Source organism: Cephus cinctus, unplaced genomic scaffold (assembly GCF_000341935.2).
Source record: "Cephus cinctus unplaced genomic scaffold, Ccin1 Ccin1_scaffold0997, whole genome shotgun sequence".
In the NCBI taxonomy this organism is placed as follows: Eukaryota; Metazoa; Arthropoda; class Insecta; order Hymenoptera; family Cephidae; genus Cephus; species Cephus cinctus.
In genome coordinates, this window is record NW_014333542.1 from 185593 (window position 1) to 205508 (window position 19916).

At 37.7% G+C, this 19916-nt stretch overlaps 3 protein-coding genes across 12 annotated transcripts; 1 reads left to right on the forward strand and 2 right to left on the reverse strand.

Moving 5' to 3' along the window:
• Positions 1 to 24: 24 nt before the first annotated feature.
• On the reverse strand, positions 25 to 3570 carry LOC107271592 (zinc finger protein 2 homolog). Of its 3 annotated transcripts, XM_015747780.2 has the most exons (4): positions 3429 to 3565; positions 3087 to 3275; positions 1299 to 2514; positions 25 to 1220 (listed from the first exon to the last, which is right to left on the reverse strand). In XM_015747780.2, the coding sequence occupies exons 2-4, from the start codon at positions 3117 to 3119 to the stop codon at positions 799 to 801; spliced, it is 1671 nt and encodes a 556-aa protein (XP_015603266.1). In that variant the 5' UTR covers positions 3120 to 3275; positions 3429 to 3565; the 3' UTR covers positions 25 to 798. The 3 variants fall into 3 exon arrangements, with proteins under 3 accessions (XP_015603266.1, XP_024944503.1, XP_015603265.1); XM_025088735.1 differs by having other exon boundaries at positions 25 to 2514; positions 3087 to 3323; positions 3429 to 3570; XM_015747779.2 differs by having other exon boundaries at positions 25 to 2514.
• LOC107271596 (PXMP2/4 family protein 3) lies at positions 3081 to 5065 on the forward strand. Its single transcript, XM_015747790.2, has 6 exons — positions 3081 to 3193; positions 3772 to 4006; positions 4109 to 4204; positions 4277 to 4424; positions 4492 to 4611; positions 4685 to 5065. Exons 2-6 carry the CDS (start codon positions 3909 to 3911, stop codon positions 4775 to 4777), a joined length of 555 nt encoding a protein of 184 aa, XP_015603276.1. The 5' UTR covers positions 3081 to 3193; positions 3772 to 3908; the 3' UTR covers positions 4778 to 5065.
• Positions 5066 to 5115: 50 nt separating this feature from the next.
• On the reverse strand, positions 5116 to 19722 carry LOC107271586 (serine/arginine repetitive matrix protein 2). Of its 8 annotated transcripts, none has more exons than XM_015747765.2 (10): positions 19608 to 19722; positions 18921 to 19161; positions 18297 to 18401; positions 14710 to 14991; positions 12670 to 12801; positions 12491 to 12569; positions 11302 to 11357; positions 8834 to 11113; positions 8570 to 8743; positions 5116 to 7177 (listed from the first exon to the last, which is right to left on the reverse strand). In XM_015747765.2, exons 2-10 carry the CDS (start codon positions 19148 to 19150, stop codon positions 7027 to 7029), a joined length of 3489 nt encoding a protein of 1162 aa, XP_015603251.1. In that variant the 5' UTR covers positions 19151 to 19161; positions 19608 to 19722; the 3' UTR covers positions 5116 to 7026. The 8 variants fall into 8 exon arrangements, with proteins under 8 accessions (XP_015603251.1, XP_015603250.1, XP_015603256.1 ...); XM_015747764.2 differs by having other exon boundaries at positions 19566 to 19719; XM_015747767.2 differs by lacking the exon at positions 5116 to 7177 and adding an exon at positions 7600 to 8250 and having other exon boundaries at positions 19566 to 19719.
• Positions 19723 to 19916: the final 194 nt, after the last annotated feature.

The window sequence follows — 19916 nt, forward strand, 5'->3', positions numbered from 1 at the left end:
TCTTTAATTTCCATGATTTTGAGGTGTTTTTATAATATTTTTATTAGACAGAATAGATTCCATTTTTTTTCATAATTGACTAAATAGATAAACGTCTTACGTTCATCGTGTATGAATTGAATAAGTATACGCTATTCCGATAAGAATACATTGGACCGCAGTGATTAAATAAAAATATGAAATAATGACAACCGCCACATTAAGAGATCACTAATGAAAAGTGTTTGAAAATAAAAATAAAATCTACTGGTAAAGTTTGTATTGTCTCCACGCGATAACAATTAAAAAATAGTTCCTTCCAATGTAATTAACTTTCATCTATTCGTTGTGGTTTCATACAATATTTAAAAATGAGAGATTACGTATTGAGAACTTTATCCAGCAGTCATTTTAATTGCTCCGAGAATATATGTATGCTTATTAAAGTCCTCACTGTGTAATTAATTATTCGGCAGAATAGAATAAAAAAATAACAATTATTCTTTTCCTTATTTTATAATGGGGTCTTTTTAATTATTCACCCTTGCAGTATACACAATCTGTACTGCATTTCCTCCTTGTTCACTTTCTACTAACCTCAAGTCAGAATTTTATTTTTATCTTTAGGTATCGCAATTTTCACGATATTTATTTGGTATAAAAAATGTAAGAATCTATCGAAGATTTCAGTGTACCTATACGTTGTTAGGTAGCCATTAAAATTATGTCTGTCTTTTTAATGTGTTGGTATGTTATATCACATAAAGTCTATGTGCAATAAATTAGAAATTTATTATATCTAAAAGAATTCTTTTCCATTCAGTCTGTTTCGGTAGGCTCATTTTTTATATTGACACACTCAAGCTGTCGTTTTCTCTCAAATGCACTTACAGCATCCACGTCTGCATTATCTGCTGTATCTGTAGGCTCTTTTTTAATAAATGTCATCTCACTTTGTCTATTACAATTTTGATGCTCAACACTGTCTTTTGTAATAAAATTACTTTCAATTCTACCTTGACCATCATTGCTTTGTACTGGTACATTATCACCATCATTGTTATCATCGCCAGAAGTTACACTGTTATACGTAATTATTTCTAGACTTCTCTCATCTTGGGTATCACTACACGTACCTAATTCAGTTTTCAGCATGCTCACTATTTCTTGATTAATTAACGTGTGCCCTGATTGATTCTCAATCTCTAGGCACTCAGAGTCGTCAGGTTCTAAGAAATTCTCTAGAAGAATCATTGCATTTTTAGACTGTTCTCTTTGTATATTAGTTAAAAGAATTTCATCGTTCTCACTGATCTCACCTTTCCTTCTGTGCGTTTTTAAGTGAATGTTGACAAAGTCTGCACGTTGAAAACCTCGATTGCAAATGGGACATTTATAAGGACGACCACCCTCCATATGCGCCATTATATGCAACTTCATCGCGTGGTGATTTCGAAACCTTTTCTTACAAATGTCACACTCAAATGGCTTTTCGCCTGTGTGCCAACGCATGTGAATGTTTAAGTCATGTGTCCTAATGAAACGTTTACAACAGATTTCACATTCAAATGGTTTTTCATCCAGATGTATCCTCTTGTGAACCCTTAAGTACGACATCCTGACAAACCCCTTTTTGCAGACGTCACAAACAAATGGTTTTTTGTTCTCATGAACATGCATATGCGACGTGAGGTCACATCTCCTGAGAAAGCCCTGTTTACAAATTTGGCATTCAAAAGGTTTTACATCGGAGTGCGTTCTCATGTGTACCTTGAGATCGAAAGATCTGGAGAGACCTTTTGCACAGACTGGACATATGTAAGGTTTGGTCTCAGCATGAGTATTTATATGGGACCGTAACCTGTCTGCCCTTTGGAATCCTTTGTTACAGATATTACACTTGTGTGGTTTGTTATTGGAATGTGTACCCACGTGTTCCTTAAGGTCGTGTGTTCTTAAGAATCTTTTCTTGCATACAGGACATTCGTGTGGTTTTTGGTCTGAATGTACTGCCATGTGGAATTTTAAATCTCGTGGTCTAAGAAAACCCTTCTTGCAGATTCCACACTCGAATGGCTTTACATCCGAATGGATTCTCATGTGGTCATTCATATCATATAGTCTTTGAAAACCCTTATTGCAGACAGAACAGTGAAAGAGCTTGTTCCCTGTATGGGTTCCAATATGATACCTTAAGCTTTGTGCGGTCTTAAACTCCCTCTGACATTGGTCACACCAGTGAATCTTTCTTCTACTTAACATTGACGATGCTGACTGTAATCCTCTCTTCATACGATAGTCTCTCCTCTTCTCAGAAATATTTGTAATATTAATCGAGTGAATGTATTCCCTTGAATTGTTTGAATTCTTTGTGATTGCAAGTACACTTTGTCTCCCTGATAAAGCTGTGTCTTCTAGCTCAGACTTCACTGCTTGATCCATGGAATAAATGCTGTCATTTACAGGGCTATATTCTTCGGGCTCAGGCTTGATAAATACAGAGTTCCACGGTTCCGTTTTATCGTTAGCTAAAATCTGTCACGAAATTCTCAGTATAAACAAGATTGAAACATCAAGTATGTGCTATACGGGCATCTGTCATTTATCAGCTGTATCTTATACAACAGGAATGTCAACCATTTATATTGTATTTCTATCAATATCATTAGTATACGTAACTAGACATTGACTTAACCCTTATGACAGTTAATTCCTAACCATCTATAAGACAAAAAGCATACAAAATATACCTGTACAAAAAACTAGTGTCTACCCAGCATCGCGAGATCAAAATGATACTATACGGCAATATGACATATTCTGTATCTTCTCGATGATCTGACCCATCGAAGGAAAGGAGTAACGTCAATAAAGATGACCCAGATTATGATCTGACATTACAATCCCTGTAATAGTATCCCTCCTTTCATTCACTATACGTCTGTTCCTATCCTTCACCAAATATCTCGTTTCTCAGAAAAAATTCGTTGAACCCTTATCAATCAAGTGTGACGACAGCAAATATCTCTGTTTGTTGTGCAATTCTACAGGAAATCGTAAACAGGTGCCCGTAAAGCACACGATAGAATCGACTGTCTTGCACTAACCTTTGCTTTCGTGGGTGTACCGATGTCCATCATAAGTAACACAGTCTCCCACAAATTCACAAGACTTCAACAAGTAAAGGAATATATCTTCAATGGTTTAATGCCTCGTAGGTCCAAACATACTTTGTGTTTTCACGTAACCCTAGGACAAATGGCATTATAGCGTCCAGATGGGCATGAACTGCGTGTCTGCGAGACGAGAAAAATACGGAAGTATTTTATCACTGTTTCTGACAACTAACAGAAATTCAGTCTTTTAATCAAGGGAGTTGATTCTTGAGAGAAATAATTCTCTAATTCTTCTAATTGTACGTACGAAAGAATGGAAACAAATGACATTACCTTATTCTGTATTGCTTGACCTTGACGAGTTCCTTTGCCTCCTTCCATTATTTTACAAATGCAGCATCCGTGCTCCAGCATTGTTCCAGGATTACCAATTGATCAGACAGTATCCGCTCTGTTTGAGAGAAATTAGAGTACGATGAATCTGAAATGGGATTTTTTAATTTTTATCTATTAGATAGGATAAAGTATTAAATGAATTTGAGTATGCAATAGAAGTTCAAGAACATTTTCTGAGAAAATGGGATGTTAATTTTTGATGTTGTGACTTGCTAATATTATTTGACTAATTAATCTTTTTTTAAATTTGTACTTTGTACTTCACCATGTTTGCGTTCAGCCATTCACTGGGAGGCCGCAAGGAAAGGAATAAGTGTTACCCGTGTCAGCTGCAGTTCTCTGACACTAGCAGTAGCGAGTGGACTAAGTTCTCGATTTCAAGATCAAATTACTTAAGGATACTACTTATCAGAAAAGATGGCATTTTCTAAACCTACACATATTATTTATAATCTTGTAGGAGCATATTTTGAAAGTCTTTACGAAAATCCACTTAAAACGAAAGCGCTTACTAGGTGAGAAAAATAATATACGTATATGGTTACCATAAATGTAAATTACTACGTTTATTTGTACTTGGATATTCAGAATAATTTAATCTTACCTTGAAATTTTAGCTGTGTGATCGCCACATTGGGTAATTTGGCTTCGCAAAGGTTGTCTGGAGTGAAATATCTTAACCAGGATAGTCTTATTGCATTTGGTCTATTTGGGTAATATTTTATTGTTTAGAGTTTAAAATTACATACAAACCTGTGCCTTATTTTAGATTAATTTCATTGTAGACTTCTCTTTGGTGGAACGATACCTCATTACTTTTATAAGTATGTTCAGTCGATCACAAGGAACCCACTGGGCATTCTGCTTATAGAAAGACTCATGTATACACCGTGTTTCCAAGCACTGTCTTTATATCTGCTTGCTAGATTTGAGGTAATTCTATTTTTAAATTTTTGAGAATCTCAGGATCAGGTGGTCAATAGATATGGTAATATTTCAGGGACACTCTGATGAAGTGGCACGGAAACAAGTTGAAAAACTTTACTGGCCAATACTTACTGCCAATTGGAAGTATTTAACATTGCTGCAATTTATAAATATTAAATTTGTGCCACCAATGGTGAGGCTTTGTGAGAATAATTTATTGTTAATAATATTAAATATTTTATTCTTAACAATTTCATTTATTTTAGCTACAAGTTTTGGTGGTCAATCTTATAGGATTCTTATGGGTCATCTTCCTAGCAAACAAACGAGCAAAAGTTCAAAGATCCACCAGAGGATAATACAAAATTCTGTTCACTTAATGCAACAGCATACTTGTCATAATAATATTTTTGTATACTTATTGCAACCATTACTATAAGCTTGGAGTAGAGGTAGCAATATTCTTTTACTCGTATTTGACATAAGATATAATTACACTGTGCCAATTTTACATTCCACTTTGAAGAAAATTAGTAAGTACCAAACGTTCTTCTCATCTTCAAAACTCAACAAATTTCTATGGTTTAAGATGATTATCTATTGTATATAATCGTATTGTTAATAAACTGTTAAATGTTGAAACTGCAGCATCGTCAGACTTGAAAAAGAAAAACCTGAATGAAGTAAACACAGCGCATGTAAGCATTTTGATTTAATCACACAACAACAATACAGAGTATGTTACAGATATAATCCGAATTTCCACTTTAACGATAGTAACATTTTATGTTCGAGATTGCGGGTAATTAATAGTAAAGGTCAAGGGTCAACGGTAATCAAGAAATGTCAAAGATCAATCGATATCTTTCTTCCTTTCTGTATTAATATACAAAAAGCGGTTAGCTCACCAGGAAAAATATCGATATTCCTGATACCATGGCGTTTGACAAAGATTTTGGAAAAAACAGACATTCAGTCATTATGCAAGAACTAACACTACATAGTCTCTCTATAATTGTTAGAAACAATGTAGACTTTCTGAGTATGCTCTTCAACCTTATTACATATATTATCTTTCCAGACTTAACTTTCAGTAATCATAGTCTATATTCTAAACGTGTCTTTTGGTATGCTACCCGACCAATTAAATGGCCAACAAACAGTAATATATCAGTGACTAGCATATCTCATTAGATTCAGAATTTCTTTCGATTCTTTACATTATAATTATCTTGGTTTCAATAATAAAAAATTAAACCAAGCTTCGTGAAGTATTTACTTTTCAGCATTCATTGATCTCTGATCCACAGGCTGTGGTGGTTCAAGAGTTCCATGAGACGACTAACGTTACAATAAATAAATATTACTATAAGTAATAAGTATTAATCAAAGTCTATGGCTCTTAGGTACGAGGAATCTCAATACTAAATGATCCTTATACTGTTGGCCTTTCGCTATGGTGTATTTTAGAAATATCTATATGTACACACGAGGAGCGACTTGAGTATAACATTGCACTAAATTATCGAATCACATTTTGCCCAAGATTATTCTTGTTCTTTTGGCCTATACCGGATTTGGAATGTGTGGATCCAATTTATATTCGATTCGTCGACAATTGGATAGTGTCATAATAATAATGATGGTGTGAATTCGACTAGAATAAATATTGTGTTTGTATAACAAACAATCCCACCAAGAAATAATGACAAAAATGTACAGAACTACAATAGTAGTACGTTTCATGACTAGAAATAAATAATATAAATAGCTACACAACGATTGAACGAGTGTACGATTTGCCAGACACTAGCAGCAACTAATAAATATGAGCGTTTTCACTTACAGCCTCCGGAATGTGCTTATTGCTTTTTTTCCTTTAAAAAATTGTCGAGCCTTGCACAGACCCTTGCAGATACGACTAAAGTCACATAATGTCAAAAAGAAATGTGAATAAAAAATCTGTAATCTCACTGTTCCCACAAGAGAATGAGATATCCAACAGAAAGAAGACCTCTTTGAGTAATATAAATAAAATTGGTTCTTAGACTTTCTAGAATCCTAGAAAAATAGACATTCCGTAATACAATAATTGTAATGAAATAAAATACGAAGATTCACTTATAAAAATTTACGCATAGAAATAATCCTGAGCAGTATTGCAAAAGTTAATTCGCTGCCATCTTGCATATCACGTGTAATAAATAAATAAATAAATAAATAAATAATCTATCAAGAGATATTTGCGGAATGGTACGACACTCAAAAAGAAATTCTTAAGTGCCTCGAGTTCAACTCGTGAATCTTTAAGATTTCATATCTTGCTTGTAAATCGCCCAAAAGAAATAGAATAAAAGACGGAAGTTCGCTGCATGTCGAGTATCTATCCACCCTAACTACTCGACATTACCGTTCCAAAATTCTCACCTCAAAGGCAAGAAACCGTTTTCTACTGTGGGATCAACAACCTGCGCTTCCTAAGTCCAAAAAGATGATAAAGCGCGAACTTGCCTCACGATGTAATTCGCCATGGCGAATTCAGAGCTTTTAAAGGAACATTTATTCATTTAATTCATTATACGATCTCCTTCTCCCCTTTCTCCAGTGGTCAACGGGTGTACGAAGGACTTCTACTGGGAGAACGGCTGGAGCGTCGACTTGGACTTGACCAGTCACTATGCCGACTGCTTTCCGAACTGCTTGGCGAAGATGGTGGTGAGGGTGTAGGTCGATGATATGGAATCGGTCGTTTTCTAGCACTGAAATTATCACTTATTAGTCCTCCCGCAGGTCGCGCTATTAATAACTGAAGATGATTAGTACGTGTTATCATTGACAAGGAATTATAATATTAATTCATGATGAACCAATAAGGTACATTTAGTATATTATAATTATACCAATGTATACAGGCTTACTCATTATTATGGACACGTAGGCACGTGATATGCTGAATTTACTTATACGATGGCAGGCGTGCAGCAACATGAAAGAAAAGAAAAGAAAAAAAAAAGAGAAAAGAAAAAGATAAAGAGCAGGTGGTCATGCGACATGAATTTTAAAAAAATATATAGAAGTGTGAACGATGCCAAATAAAAATGTAACACTTACCTGTACGATTCTTGATGAAGAAATAAAAGGCTCACGAGTCACGATACAAAATAATAAACAACTAAAGAGGTTCTTTTGCCGCAGTAACGTCTTCGTCTACTTTTGTTCTGTGGTTTTATTTTTTTTATTTGTGCTCGACATAAAACAAAAGAGAATCGCTACTTCGGATCTTCAATGTACAATAAATTTACGGGGATGATATACACATGCCATTCTATATAAACGCTTGTAAGAAAATTCGACAACCCATCGCGTTCATACTAACCTGACATGATATTAATTCATAGAAATGAGCAATCAATTCATCGTTCAATTGATTTGTAGACGGTTATAAACGAATTAATTAGATGCAATTAAATAGAAGGAAAAAAAAAACATTAAATAGATCGTTGTTCGACCCCGCAGTCTCTTAAAGCGCAGTATAACGAGTCACAAATTGACTTAATGCAAATAGTACTTGAAGAGAAGAAAATAATAATATAATGAAATTCACAACTTCCGATCGAACATTACAATAGCCATCTATGAAAATTCGACACTGTGCTAATTTCTTTTACTTTTTAATTTCCTGCCTTTCTTTTATAATGTCTTCTCACGTTACTAGGATATCGAACAGATTAGTGTCGTTACGCATTTATTTCTACATTATTGTAGGAAAGTAATACAATTAACTGTGCGAAGCCATAAACACTATCTTCTATGTTTGTCCCTCGAACTGTCTCTGTAGGATACAACAAATAGAAAATATTAGGATAGTCAAACGGGAGAAAATCATAAAAAAAAAGAGATAATGATAGCATATCCTAATTTGCATCGATCCGTAGCAACTGTAATCGACTGTCTAAAATAAAAGGTCGTTTCACTTGCTCTTGAATACAGCAACAAAGAAATAAATGTAATAACTAAAAAAAATAGAGAGTAACACGATAATCCTACATTCGACAAAGTGGTATTACAACTTCAGCTTGGTGCAATGGTAGAGATATGAAATCGATAACAGACTACGATAATCAAGGATCAGTTACCATCTACGGTCTTACCTGGTGATACGTCGACGGTCCAGGAAACTTGGCGAACCGTGACGACGGGGTATTGACGGGGAACGTGATCTACTGGAAGCCGAGCTACTAGAGGTCGAGCGTGATGATCGACTAGAAACGCTGCTCGATGATCTTGACGAACTTGAATAACTTCTACGACTTCGTCTGGCTGAACTGTGTTATACATAAAAGAAATATATTATATTACAAGCAATACAATTATAAAATAAATATTACTAAATTCAGAAGAAAAAATGTATTTACCTCGCGGAAGATCTAGAACTACTCCTGCTGCAACCCCTCTTCGGCTTTTCCCTGGATGTCCTAGATGCGGACCTGGAGTGACTTCTTGACTTCTTTGACAAGGAACGACTTCTTGATCTTTTCGACAGTGACCTGCTTCGACTCCTGGATATCGATTTCTTCGGGGAACGCGAAGGCGATTTTTTAGAATGCGACGGGGATCTGGATGCAGATTGTTTTGATCTTGATCTTGATCTGTTAGATTTTTTGGCCTTCGCTGGGGACTTGGGTGACTGCTTGCTTCTAGAAGGAGACTTGGACGATCTGGTCTTGGGCGAGACGGATTTCTTGTCCCTAGAGTGTGTTCTTGATCTTTTATCTCGGGATGGCGATCGCGAGGATCTATGTCTTGGAGTTTTAGAGGATCTCTTCTCCAAGGACATAGATCTTGTATAAGATCTTGATGGTGACCTCGAGGAGGATTTATTTCTTGGCGAATGTTTCCTGGATCTGACTGATGATCGTGACGCTGATCTGGAGACTGTATTTCTCTTGGATACCGCACGCTCGGGCGATCTAGATGCTGATCTTGATATCGACATGTTCTTAGGTGAGGTATCTTTGGATTTCACTGAAACACGCGAGGGCGATTTGCTACCAGATTTTCGCTTAGGCGGTGACTTAGATTGCAGCACTATGCGATCCTTAGGTGCATTCTTATTCTGGTTAGGGGATTTAGACAGAGATTTCACATTTGCTCTACCCGGAGACTGGACCTTTGAACTTGAACTAGACTCTCTACGTTCTGATCGTGATCTTGATCTATTGTCCCTTATATCCTTCTCAGGAGACGCATAACGTGATTTGGAGTGTGACCTGGCTACGGATGTAGATTCTGATGCAGAACTTTTCTTGGATGCACATGGAGATTTGGATCTGTTATTGATTTGTGTCACAACTGTCGGTGGTAAGGGCGGTGGTGACTCGCTGGGGGATCTCAACTTTATTATGGCTTCTTCACGTGTCAAAGGCAATGCCGGGGATGGCGATTTGCTGGATACTGGAGACGGTACACGAGGAAGTTCCACTGGCGAATTTGACTTAGAATTCTCTTTAGTTGGCGTGTCTACTTTCCGAATTGCCTTCGGTGGCTCGCTAGGCAATGCTATGTCAAGCACGCTGTCATCTATCTTCTCCACCTTTATTTTCACAGGGCTTATAACTTTTTTGCCCAAAGTTTCTCTGGCTTTCGCAGCTAAGCCACTTTGAAGACGTTTCAGAGTATTGAGTTCCTTCTGACGTTCTTCGTCTTCGGGCTTAGGATCGTCCTCGATGATATCTGGTTCTTCCTCGCTGGATGATCGTAAACTGACCCTGGGCGCTACAACTTGCATCTTTCTGCTCCTGGAAATCGATCGAGATTTCTGTTTCTTCTCTTCACGTTTCTTGCTCTTCTTCTTGTCCTCCAAAATATCCTTGTAACGTTCCGGGTTCTTCCTGATAGGCGAATAGCTCAGGCTAGATCGTCGAGAACGACTCCTGGACTTGCTGCGACTTCTGCGACGATCTCGGGACCGTTCCCTGGATCGTTCTCTAGATCGTTCCCTAGATCTTTCCCTAGACCGTTCCCTAGACCGTTCCCTAGAGCGTTCCCTTCTGTCTCTGGGTCTCCTCGGTGACCTAGATCTTCTTCTAGAACCTGATCTCCTGCGTCTAATAAGCGACATTCTACGTCGTGATCCATAGCGGTCGTATCTAGAACGGCTTCTGCTTCTTGAGATCGAGTATCTGTTACGTCTCCTGGGAGACCTCGAAATCCGCCTTCTTCTGGGCGATGGACTCATACGTTTTGATCTGGAGTATCTTCTAGGCGATCTCCTGTCGTTTCTGCTCCTCGAGGGTGATCTGTTACGACGACCCGGTGAACTTCTCTGAGCAAATGGCGACTTGTCCCTCTTATCCCCAGTGGATCGCCTTCCGGGTGATTCCTTTCTCCTAGTGGACGATAGTGATTCATTCCTCTGATGATCCTGCTTCTTAGGCGAGCGATTTCTCAGTGATTTTTGTTTGGGCGATGCCGATCGTGATTTGCGCCTCGATCTTTCCTCCAACTGTTTGTCTTTCTTGAGTTGATTCTGTGCTTCGGCTTCCTTTTGCTCACGTTCCTTTATCTTTTTCTCCAGTTGTTCCAGCTCCTTCCGCAAATATTCAGTGCGCTTCCTCGAGTTCTCAGCTTCCTCATTTTGCACAGCTTCCGAGGCTTTCTCATGTTTCAAGGACTTCTTTGGTCTCTCCGGAGAACTAAAACATTTACCATTAATTATTATATATGCCAGTACGCATAACTTCCTCTCATAACAACATCACCGCTTCATATTCCAGGACGATTTAACAGAACTATGAAATTTTGTTATAATTGAATTTAAAAAACAACAACAATCCGAAACTTATCCAAAAAGAAGTGGTCGTGGATAACAATAATGGCGTACCTGTCGGAGGAGCTATCGGATGACTGATGCTTTCTTTTGGTTGTGGCCTTCTTCTTCTAAAAGGAAAGATGATTACGATTACTGACGATGGAACGAGGTTGTCCAATGAACACCGATCATGCATACATATTTATCAGAAAATCATTGAAATTTCGAATTGTCTCTCGTTCTTCCGTAAGGTTCTCTTAACAGAGCCTGCTTATTCATTATAAAGTCATCAACGCTCAATTATACAAGTTTGTCGACGTAAAGCGAGAGCACCCTATCAGTGGGTTAAGGAAGAAATAAGAGAAAGAATTCTACAAAGCGAATAATGCCTAATGTCAAATGTATTTCACTGTTGTGTCATTTTGCCAAAAAAAGAAAGAAAGAAAAAGCGTAAGAGGAATTAAATACCAAAACAAAAAAAAAAACAAAGACCATCCTGCACTTCATCTCGTGAGACAATAATTTTAAAAGTGCACGATTGCCAAGTATCTTATACTCGGTGAAAGAAAATATTAAATAATATTACTACTAGACAAGCACCAACGATATTATCAAAGAATAAGCAGTCTCTTATGTTTCGTCTTTTCCTTTTTTTCTTTTTCCCTTCATTTGCTTTGAGTCCCTCGCTAACGTGTTGGTGCTCGACACAAAACAAGTGAACAAACGACAGTTGTTAACAGTTGTACGCAAAATTGATTACCAATTATTATTCTTATTATTATTACATTGAGTAGCGGCATGTCGGGTACTCACTCAGGGAATGCCTCCTGTCAAATGGCGCTGATAATTACAAACAATACTGAGATTTACACTTTGAAATAATGAGATCAGTAACTTGAAATCAGATTATACCAATTACAGAAACAAGCAGTTAATCATGCTCATCCATAGATAGGTGGCAACACAAATTTCGATAATTCAATGTCAATCGTCAAACTAATTTTGAAGAAACGAACGTAAACTATGACGTCGCATGCTCCCGCTTCTCGTGCTAAGATATATTTATATATATATATATAATAATATATATAAAGATTTATACCAGGTTATTCAGCCCAAACGCACCGCATGGACATGGTTTTACCATAAGATTCAAATGGACGCGGCTAACTTCAGGTGGTGCGCTTCCACTGAATAACCCTGTATATATATATAATTATTTCTCGCGACTATTCTCAGTCAAAAATTCTCAATTTACTACCTCGTGCTTCTCCTTTGCATCTGATTTCGATTTCTTCTTCTTCTTCTTCCTCTTCTTCTTCGTCTCATTTTCGGAGGAGCTGTCAAAACAATGTTTTCATTTTACCCAAATTAAAACTGACCCCAAGAAGATCGTTAGAACGATCGTACAGTCGTTATTGAAATAAAAATTTCACGCACCTGCTGTCATCAGAATCCTCGCTGGTGGAGTCGCTGTCGGATGACGTTACTTCGGTCTTCTTGTGCTTCTTTTCCTTCTTCTTCTTCTTAGACTTCTCCTTCTTTTTGTTGCTTTTAGCCGGGGACTCGGATCTATGAAATATCAATGAGCGTTAGATCCGGCAAGTTCGCTAAATGAAACTTTCAAAGTGATAATAATTACAAATGATCGCATGTATCATTTAAATCTCGCAGTGGACGGGGCTTCCTGTCGACAAGTGCATACCTTTTGTGCTAACAATCAAGAAAGCTGTATTACAATAACGAATAATTCGGTGTGTAATAATAAATGAATTGTATTTCGCACTAACAATAAGAATTACCAACTACCTGTATACAAAAGGTCTTTCGATATACAGTATGGTATTGGTACATAATAATTATCACGTTCATTAGGATGCTGCGATTGATGCTGCAATTAATTTTAATATAAATAAATAAAAATAGAAAAATATACATATATCTGTTTACAAATAGATATATGTATTTATAAATATTCCAAGTCGCATTCTCTACGGGAGCTTTAGTATAAAATGAGATAAACCTCGAGAAAAAAAAAAAGTTAAAATATGTTTTTCCCCCCACTCATTTTTCAAAAATTTTCTTTCCAACAACAGTCGATTTTAAGATCGCGCGTGCGTAATAACTCTTAGATATAAGAGTGAAAGTAACGTGAAAATTGTATGTGCTTCAAAGGAATAAACAGAAATGGCAATTGCGTGTTATTATAATATAAATATATGTATATGAGTATAAGTCCTCCACTGCAACCTCGGATGATAATATTAAGTATGCAAAAGTATGTTAAACGTGACAGTGGCGGCGTTTCGTATGTTTCTTAGTAACTTTTGATAGAATAAATGATTTGATATCATTTCTTTTTTTTTTTTTTTTTGGGGCTATCGCTAATACAAAAACCCACTAATGCATTCTATTGAGAGATCTAGTTTTTCTACTGTAAAAGCATGGAGTATGAGTAGAGTGATAAGTTTGAGAAGATGTATAGTATGCCCTCGTACCTCAGTTGATCACTATGCCGAAAAACCACATCTCCCAATAACGCGTTACAAAAGACAAGTATACAAAATATATGAGGAGTATTGATATTAATATGGGATTAGCATTACCTTGATAACCATCGATAGGGACGGACTTGTCAGAAAAAAATAGAGAGATGACATTAACAACAAGCTTTATCGATAACATCAACAAAGATAGGAATGCAATGATCTCTGCGAGAAATAGTGCACGTCTTTTTAATAAATGCTCATTTAACTGCGCTTTATTCTCAACGATCCGGGGTAGATGTTTGCGCGATAACCATGCGGATATTATTCGCAAACATTTACCGTGAAAAGAATATTTAAACGTTACAAAGAAGTGCGAGAAGTCGCTGAGAGACTCTGCGAGCCCTGTCAAGAGAACGCCTGTACAAGAAATAGTCGCGGTATGACAATTAGAATCAAGAACAGTTGGCATTATGGAAGCCAGGACAAAAAGACGTATCAAGAATAGATCATCAATCCGCTACGCAACGTTAATATAAATTATGATATTTATGGTATCTTTATCTTAATATTCATAATACTCTCTTGCTTTCATTGAGTGTTTTGGAAATTAGACGCGACGACCACACTTACCTACTGAGCCTACTAGGTAGGCACTCAGTCCTCCTCAGTTCTGTTTGAAACAGAGAAAGGTGTACGGGGCATGAAATAGTAGGCGAGTTATGAGTAGTCAAGTATCGGAGAACATATGTGTAGTAAAGCGAATGAAATATATGTAAATGCGGTAAATGAATAATTAATTGAGGAAATATAAAAAGGGAGTCTACGTGGGACGGTGGTCGAGTCTTGGAGCCTCGACTCTCATAATCAGACTGTCTAGAACTGGGATTACTTATTGAAAACATTACTTGACAGTTTTTCTCATTCTAGTAAAGTAACGATAGCCTGACAGTCCAGACTCCACTGACTCGTGTACCACTACGTTCTCGTATACCTGTCTCGCTTGTGCTTCTTTCCCTTCTTCTTCTTCGTACTGCTGCCAGATCGTTTTCTCTTGGCCTTCTTCTCAGGCGCCGATGTGGTGTCCGGCGCGGGACTCGGTGTACGAACGAGTTCGTAGACTTTGCTGGCTGCCGCCCGAGCCTCGGCTTCTCTTGCGTGTCTCTCAGGATCCAAGCTGCTTCCTTCCACGAAGAATTCCGATATTCCAAATGCCTCGCGTAACTTCGCATTCTTCTCCTGCTGCGCCTCGGCTATCTGATGTGTCTCTCGAACGCTGTAAAATTCAGATAGTCAGTAGGGTCAGTCACTGATTCAACGACGGACTTACACGTCTTCCCGGATGTGAAAGAGAGAGAGAGAAAGAGAGAGAGAGAGATAGAATAAACAATATTTATTATGTAAGAGATACTTTTTTTTCAATTTTCAAACAGAACCACATGAACAGACTGGAGACTGAAAGCAAAAGAAAATTCGGTTGGCATACCGTGTCGAGATTTTCACAGTCATGCTGCAGAAGATGCTATTCTACAGTAAGAAGATAAACACTGAATTTTTCTTTTGAAAATTGTCTACGCTAAGCGTAGATAAATGCGGTACACGAAAATACAAAGCGTCTCAAATCCGTACAGGATGGCAGCACGAACTCTGCTGAACAATGATGCAGAAGTGACATAACGCTAGCGCCAGAGTCAGAGCCACCCCCTCGAATGAAAAGCTGTACGCGAAGCCAGGCCAGGCCTCCCCTACGTTACACCGCATGGATCAATACAATCCAGCTGTTCTCTTTTCAGGCATCCCTTTCACGCTACGGGTTGCGAGTTCAACGATTAAAAAACAACCGTAGGACGCTAGACTAGTTTCCATAAGCTGACACGCATAAGCAGTGATTCGTACGAGGATTTTCTTTTAACAATGGAGAATAAGAGCAGAGAAAATTGTTAAAAAACATACAGCCAATCCTGCGACATGCCAAGAACTTCAGAATTGATTCCATGAAGACACAGCGGGAGACAGAGAAATATTTTACAGTTGAATATAAAATAGAAATTGGGTCAGACGATAAATTAAAATATGACTGATGTATAGAAAAATTATACTACCAACTAACTAACAATTTCTACCCCATGGAAATGTAATAAGACTAATTGTATTAAATAACGCAAAGGTAAAGAGTGCAGAGGTATTCGCAGTGGGAGTAATCCAATTTCGTGTACAGGCACTCTCAGCAGTACTGCACGTTGAAGTAATATTGATATTTATGAACCGCCCTAATCATTGAAGCTTCGAGGGAGAATAAACTTTCTGAAATGTCAGTATCAGTGAAAAATCATCTTTCTTGATAAATTCACCTGACGACCGAGGAACGTATGTTGTTACGTCGTCCAGCAAGTAAATGGAGTTGTATTCTCTGACAGCAGCAACAATGCTGTTTCGATTGTTGCTGCCCTTTCTTTTTCTTCCCGTTAGCCTGCTTGCCGGCTTGTACTTTTCTCTTGCGCGAACGCTTCATAACCTTTTGTCGATCCAAAAAGAAATTTCCTCGCCACAACCGCTCAAAAAAGGCACGACCATCAGCCGGTCCACGGCCACGGGCCGCTTTCAATGGTACCGACGTGGACATAGTCATTGGGTTAACAACAATTGCTGGATGAGTATATGTAAGAATTAGCGAGTGATAGCAGAACGATTAATTCTGATTGAAATTCTCCAGTAATTCCTGGTCTCGCTAATTGTACGGCATCAGGGTGAAAGCGTTGGCGTATCCACAATGAGCGTCGAGAAGCCACGAGGATTTACATGCAAATGAATGGGTATCTTGATCCTCGAATGGGACGTAGAGTGAGACGCGAAGCGTGGAAGTCGCATTAGACAAAAAGAAGAGGAAGAGTAACAGTCGTTCCAGGGCGGCGAAGAGTTAATGGCTTCCTCCCTTATTTTATGCCGACCAGGTCTTTTGTACACGAGGGCTTTCTGCTTCCTTAACCGCGACAATCTTCCTGCGATTTTCTTCAATGTCGATGCACTCCTCTTCGCTCCTCGCAAATCTTCTTCCGGGCTTCAATTCGTTGAAATATCTTCTATATGGAACAGTTCACTTTTAATTACTTCACGAAATATATGTATATCTTTTTTTTTCTTTAATTTTCACCCCTTTTCGAGAGCAATTCTTTTTTATGGCTCACGAAACTTATATATATTTTTGTACAATTTATTCGTACTTTAATGTAGTAATAGTATATGATATACGTATATTAATATTTTTATTTAAATACTAAGGAAGACGCTGGATCAGGCACGCTATTAAAGTTCTTCGATTAATCAATCGTCGTCGAGCGGGACGTTGGTATCAAGGCCTTTATCTCTTTCATAATTAATGATTATTTATCGCTCAACCGCGAACTGGAGACACGTGGATTTAGTAGAAAATGTGTTATATATTGTGGTAGAATCGATAACCTTATAATTAGTCGGAGACACATGGATTTCGTATGGTTTATTTAACGTGACATCGGCGCGTCGATAATTTCCCGCGTTAATGATCTTTGCAAAAAAGATTCGATCGGCTCGTTAATTTTTCATTCTACGGACACTAAAGGCCTGTCCCCTTTCGTTGCAAAGATTAATGTGATTTATGCGCAACGTATAAATTGCGCCACGATGACTATAATCGACTTACGAGATAAGGTATGTATAATGATCTTAACGTGGATTAATAATTTTTAATTATGCTAGTGGAAGACTTTTGTGATTTTTATAAATATAGTTTCGAGTGCTGCCCCCGGGGACTACATCGCGATTTTTTTAGTTTCTAGTCGTTTCTACTTTTCCGCCGTCTACTATCCCCATCGCGGCTGGCGGACGCGTGGCGTCGCGACGTCGGTCCATTCTCGCACTGATGCTGGGAGAGAGACCTCTCCCGTTCTTTCCTCCCTTTCATCCAGCGCTACCTCTATACGCATCTCGCTCGACAGTCTCTCCCTTTTTGAAAGTAGAGAGCGCCGGCGCTAGGGGGTAGTCGATATTTGGGAATAGCAGGAGATGGAGGACCTTGAGTCAACCCTCGAATTCTGGGCGTATCTTCAGCTCTGGTAATATTCGAGGGTGCAGATTGATAGGGATGTTGGGTGGAACCCCTTTGCATCGTGGAAATCCATAATGGGGATATTGAAAATGTTTCAATATCTGTTACAAAAGATTCTTCTGAAGATCATGCCCTTCTCTTAGCACTTTCTGCTTTGTTAGCTATTTTAGTGTTGAATATTTTTAACTTTTTTTTAAGGATCACTTGATATCCTTTTAAATGTACACATGTATTCGGAAAGGGAGTGGATATTGAAGTATGCACGAGATGCACAGGTGATTCATCTAATGTGTCGACGTAGAGATAATCCTGGCTCAGACACGTACTGAAGATCGGAAAGCAATAACTTTTTCAGAAAACGTGGAAACTCCACGTGAGAACTCGTGAATATTAGGATTTTCTAGAGCGATCACTTTTTTTAGTTTCATGATGATTCTATGTGGACACGCTCTTGATTTTCTTTTTAACGGAATAATATGAGTCGAATGTATACTTACTTTACGCGTCCGAATTCGTCGCGTGGTACAGGCGGCTTAGCATCGGTACCGATGAGCATGGAACGATAGGATTCGACCTTCTTTACCACCTCTTCAGCAGTGAATCTGTAACGTAAAGAAATAATAAGTTTCATTCTTTGGGAATGTGCCACGAGGTAAGTTATTTGTGTCAACGTTTATTCGAGTTGTATTTATTGAAGCCAACAGTATGCAGCTTAGATACTATGGGTTCCCTGAATCCTGTTAACAGCTAGACATCTGATAAATACTTTAATCAGGTCTATCGAGCACAGGTGTATTTTATAAAATAATATGGTTTGTACAGATAATAAATATATTGTTGCAGTTTGTGGATTTCAGATATAATCTCATTACTGATTTAACACTATGTAAGGGTAGTTGTTGGATAAATGGGTATTACGGGGCACTAGACGTAATTGGTATACTCAACTAGACTCATAAATTAGCACATTAACTTATTGTGTCGTTGCTTGTTTAAACAGCTAAGTCGTTGAATGGAGATTAAATATAAGATTTTTTGGATAAAATGGGAACCAGTTTACTGGATGAAATGATGCCAAAAATAAGTCATTTATTAAATATTTTTATGAATTATATAGTTACCCTTGCTCTTCAAGTATATCTGCAAGTTCTGCACATTTGACTTCTATCTTTCGCTTTCTGACATGATCCAGAATTTCTTTATTCGGTTGTTTGTTCAGTTGATCTAACTTTGCCTCTTCATTTTTGTAGTTGACTTTATCCTTGGTTTTGCGTACAATTGCCCAATTTCTCTGAACATGACCATTAGTTCCTGAGCCACGCGGTGTTTGAAGTCCAATTCCATTATACATGATGTTCTATTCTGTAAAAAGAATTTTTTAATCCATCAATATTTAGTATATATAACATAATAATTTTTATGTAACTCATGCATGAAAAACACTACTTTTCGTGCCTCCGAAGTGTGGCGAAAGCATAAGATCATCTCTACGCTGTATATATTATATTACTCAAATTATATATATATTACTATGGCATCCCAGAATAAATATAATAAGTCTCAGGGCATAAATACTAATGTATGTCAACACAGGATTCTATTTAATAGATGTCGTATCCTCAGAGTTACATATAGGCGGCAAAGTTAACGAATGGATGCTGAAGCAGAGGTTAGAATTGAATGCACGCAAATCAATTATCGATCCGAGGTGATACTGCGCAAATATCCGAAAGAAATAAGAGTGATGCAAATAATCGCAAATTTACCCTCAAGTTGGCCGTTTTCCATACGCAGTGTCAAGCAGATACCTTGTAATCCTGGAATAATTTTCGGAGTAAATTTGACTGCCGAACAGGAACTATTACACAAAGGTCGTCGCACTAAACAAGCGTTACCATTTTACATTCCACTTTTCACTTATCGTTATAAGAGGGCGCCACCAGCGCAGCTACGAATTGCATATGCGCAATCAAACTTTCCATAACTTACGCAATCTGCGCACGCAAATTATATTTCGATTTCGCAACAATTCTCTCACTCTATCGAAAAGCATTTAAATTTAATACATGCTCTGTGCGAATGTTTTATTATAGTTAAAACCGAGTATATTACAACAC

What these genes read in the sequence shown, in the direction of transcription:
- LOC107271586 (XM_015747765.2), bottom strand. Translation starts at nt 19,150, where the DNA reads ATGTATAATGGAATTGGACTTCAAACACCGCGTGGCTCAGGAACTAAT. An exon ending in GATATACTTGAAGAGCAAGG is followed by an intron (nt 18,402 to 18,920) that starts GTAACTATATAA and finishes TTTACGTTACAG; the next exon opens with ATTCACTGCTGAAGAGGTGG. An exon ending in ATGCAAAGGAGAAGCACGAG is followed by an intron (nt 11,358 to 12,490) that starts GTAGTAAATTGA and finishes CTTTCCTTTTAG; the next exon opens with AAGAAGAAGGCCACAACCAA.
- LOC107271592 (XM_025088735.1), bottom strand. Translation starts at nt 3,119, where the DNA reads ATGATGGACATCGGTACACCCACGAAAGCAAAG. An exon ending in GTACACCCACGAAAGCAAAG is followed by an intron (nt 2,515 to 3,086) that starts GTTAGTGCAAGA and finishes ATTTCGTGACAG; the next exon opens with ATTTTAGCTAACGATAAAAC.
- LOC107271596 (XM_015747790.2), top strand. Translation starts at nt 3,909, where the DNA reads ATGGCATTTTCTAAACCTACACATATTATTTATAATCTTGTAGGAGCA. An exon ending in ATTGCATTTGGTCTATTTGG is followed by an intron (nt 4,205 to 4,276) that starts GTAATATTTTAT and finishes ATTTCATTGTAG; the next exon opens with ACTTCTCTTTGGTGGAACGA. An exon ending in ATCTGCTTGCTAGATTTGAG is followed by an intron (nt 4,425 to 4,491) that starts GTAATTCTATTT and finishes GTAATATTTCAG; the next exon opens with GGACACTCTGATGAAGTGGC.